This window comes from Perkinsus marinus (assembly GCF_000006405.1).
Source record: "Perkinsus marinus ATCC 50983 genomic scaffold scf_1104296947014, whole genome shotgun sequence".
Taxonomy (NCBI): domain Eukaryota; phylum Perkinsozoa; order Perkinsida; family Perkinsidae; genus Perkinsus; species Perkinsus marinus.
Genome location: NW_003210755.1, coordinates 1 through 1,864, shown reverse-complemented (window position 1 = coordinate 1,864; position 1,864 = coordinate 1). Strand labels below are relative to the sequence as shown.

Below are 1,864 nucleotides of genomic sequence, written 5' to 3'. Positions count from 1 at the left end.
TAGAGCTAGTGCATTGTGTTGATTCGGGTGAACATTTTAGGCTCATGTGCCGCAGATGCCAAGGAGAATCTACCATCAAAAATAATTACCGAAATTCCCTCAACAAAAGCACTTACAGTTGAGAATTATCCAAAATTTCGCCGTTCAGAACCCCAAAAATGGCAGTCACCGGGTTAATAGCGACATTTACTATTAGTTTGTCCCAAACCTGATAATACAACGAAATCATCGCGGAGCGAGCAAACTACAACAGACACTTTCGAGTTGTGCATGCGTGCAGAATTATACTGACTTAACTACTACGCGTAGGAGGCCACCAAATATATCAAACGACTCCTCTATATGCCGAAATTCCCGCATAAATCGAAAACTTTTTACGGCAAAATTTTCTACCAAGGAAAATATATCGAATCCATTGATCCGATCAGTAGACGAGGACTAAGCGAGCTCCACCTCTTCATCAAGAAAACCTAATACCCCAGTCTCGAGTTCGTTATAGCCCTACCATCTGCTGAGCTTCATCATCATCAACAGCATCTGGCACATTGCAGGGAACCTGGGCGTCCTTGAAACACGCTGATAGTAATCGAGGGAGATTGTCATCTGCGTGCTCAGAGATACTCTTCGGGGGGATAAGCTAACATAAACCATAAAGGCCACTCATACGGTAGAGGACGATCATCGCAGTAGCCTATCTGATTGATTCTACCACTACTTATAATCAACTTCAGCACTTCCAGAGCAAATCCAACTTTGATGATGTTGTGTGTAGGTTGTATAATGCAATTAGGATTTCCCAGTAACATATAGCTCACCAGAAACACCTTCTCGCACTCTCAAATACGCTTAGGCCCAGTCGTTAATTCAGCACATGAGATATTCATTTCGCAGCCGATCAATGTGACGCTGTAGTATGACCAAAGACCAACCCACCTTCATCCACGCCTCAATGCCAGGTAAGACGTTGACCTCCAACACGCCAGGCCGGGGTGGGTTGCAACCAATGTTGGTAACCGCCTGAAACACACGTATAGAAATAAAAGCTGAAAAACAACAAACCCAAATATCCGAAGTTCAATGACCATCCGATATCTTCCTGGGCGAATTGATCGATTATGAGTATCTTTTCCTCTCACTTTGAAACGGTAAGATACGTCACTCACCTGGAAGATATTTTCGCTCACGACCGATAACGCATCAACAGCTCCAATGCCGTTTTGAATCTAAAACTACTTCATTCAGTCGGCCTAATAAAGGCAACCTTACACTAAGCACAGGCGCTCCATCACTGAGCAAACCAGAAAGGTGTTTCTTAACGACATCTGCATCTTCCAACTGCCACGCCTTTGAGGCTACCACCACAAGCTCCGGTGTAGTACCACCGAATGCACTTAGGCAATCTTCAGCCTGAAATTGAGTAATCCTGCTGTGATACATAATCTCTACTCATACGGAAGTGATCATCCTGGAACCTATAATGTTCCCGGAAGAAACTCATTTTGAATTTTCCAATTTCCCATATATATAAATGTCATCACGTTAGTAACATTTCCTTTCCATTTTTATCATACCCTATCCCTCAACGCTGCATGGGCCCCTGGACTTACATTATGAACAACTCGGAATCCCACACTGTTCGGTTGTGTTCCCTCCAGAGCTGGCAACATCCTGCCCTCATTGTCCACACAATCCAAACCCGAGTTCATCATCATCGCCGCTGCATGTGAGTGGGGACTCGTAATGAGCACAATATCGGGAACCTACAGACACATTTTCCGCACGAGTTCGATCCCTAGAGTGTCAATTTTTAGACACGCTTGAGCGAAGAGTCCCCATCGCTCCTCCACCAACCACCGCCACTCTA

General features: G+C 44.7%; 1 protein-coding gene across 1 annotated transcript; it reads right to left on the bottom strand.

Moving 5' to 3' along the window:
- Positions 1 to 5: 5 nt before the first annotated feature.
- Pmar_PMAR025493 (hypothetical protein) lies at positions 6 to 1,437 on the bottom strand (the record flags this gene model as incomplete). The annotated part of the gene is made up of 6 exons (XM_002779485.1): positions 6 to 69; positions 117 to 208; positions 506 to 637; positions 934 to 1,017; positions 1,137 to 1,223; positions 1,267 to 1,437. The coding sequence occupies 6 exons, from the start codon at positions 1,435 to 1,437 to the stop codon at positions 6 to 8; spliced, it is 630 nt and encodes a 209-aa protein (XP_002779531.1).
- Between the last annotated feature and the right edge of the window lie 427 nt (positions 1,438 to 1,864).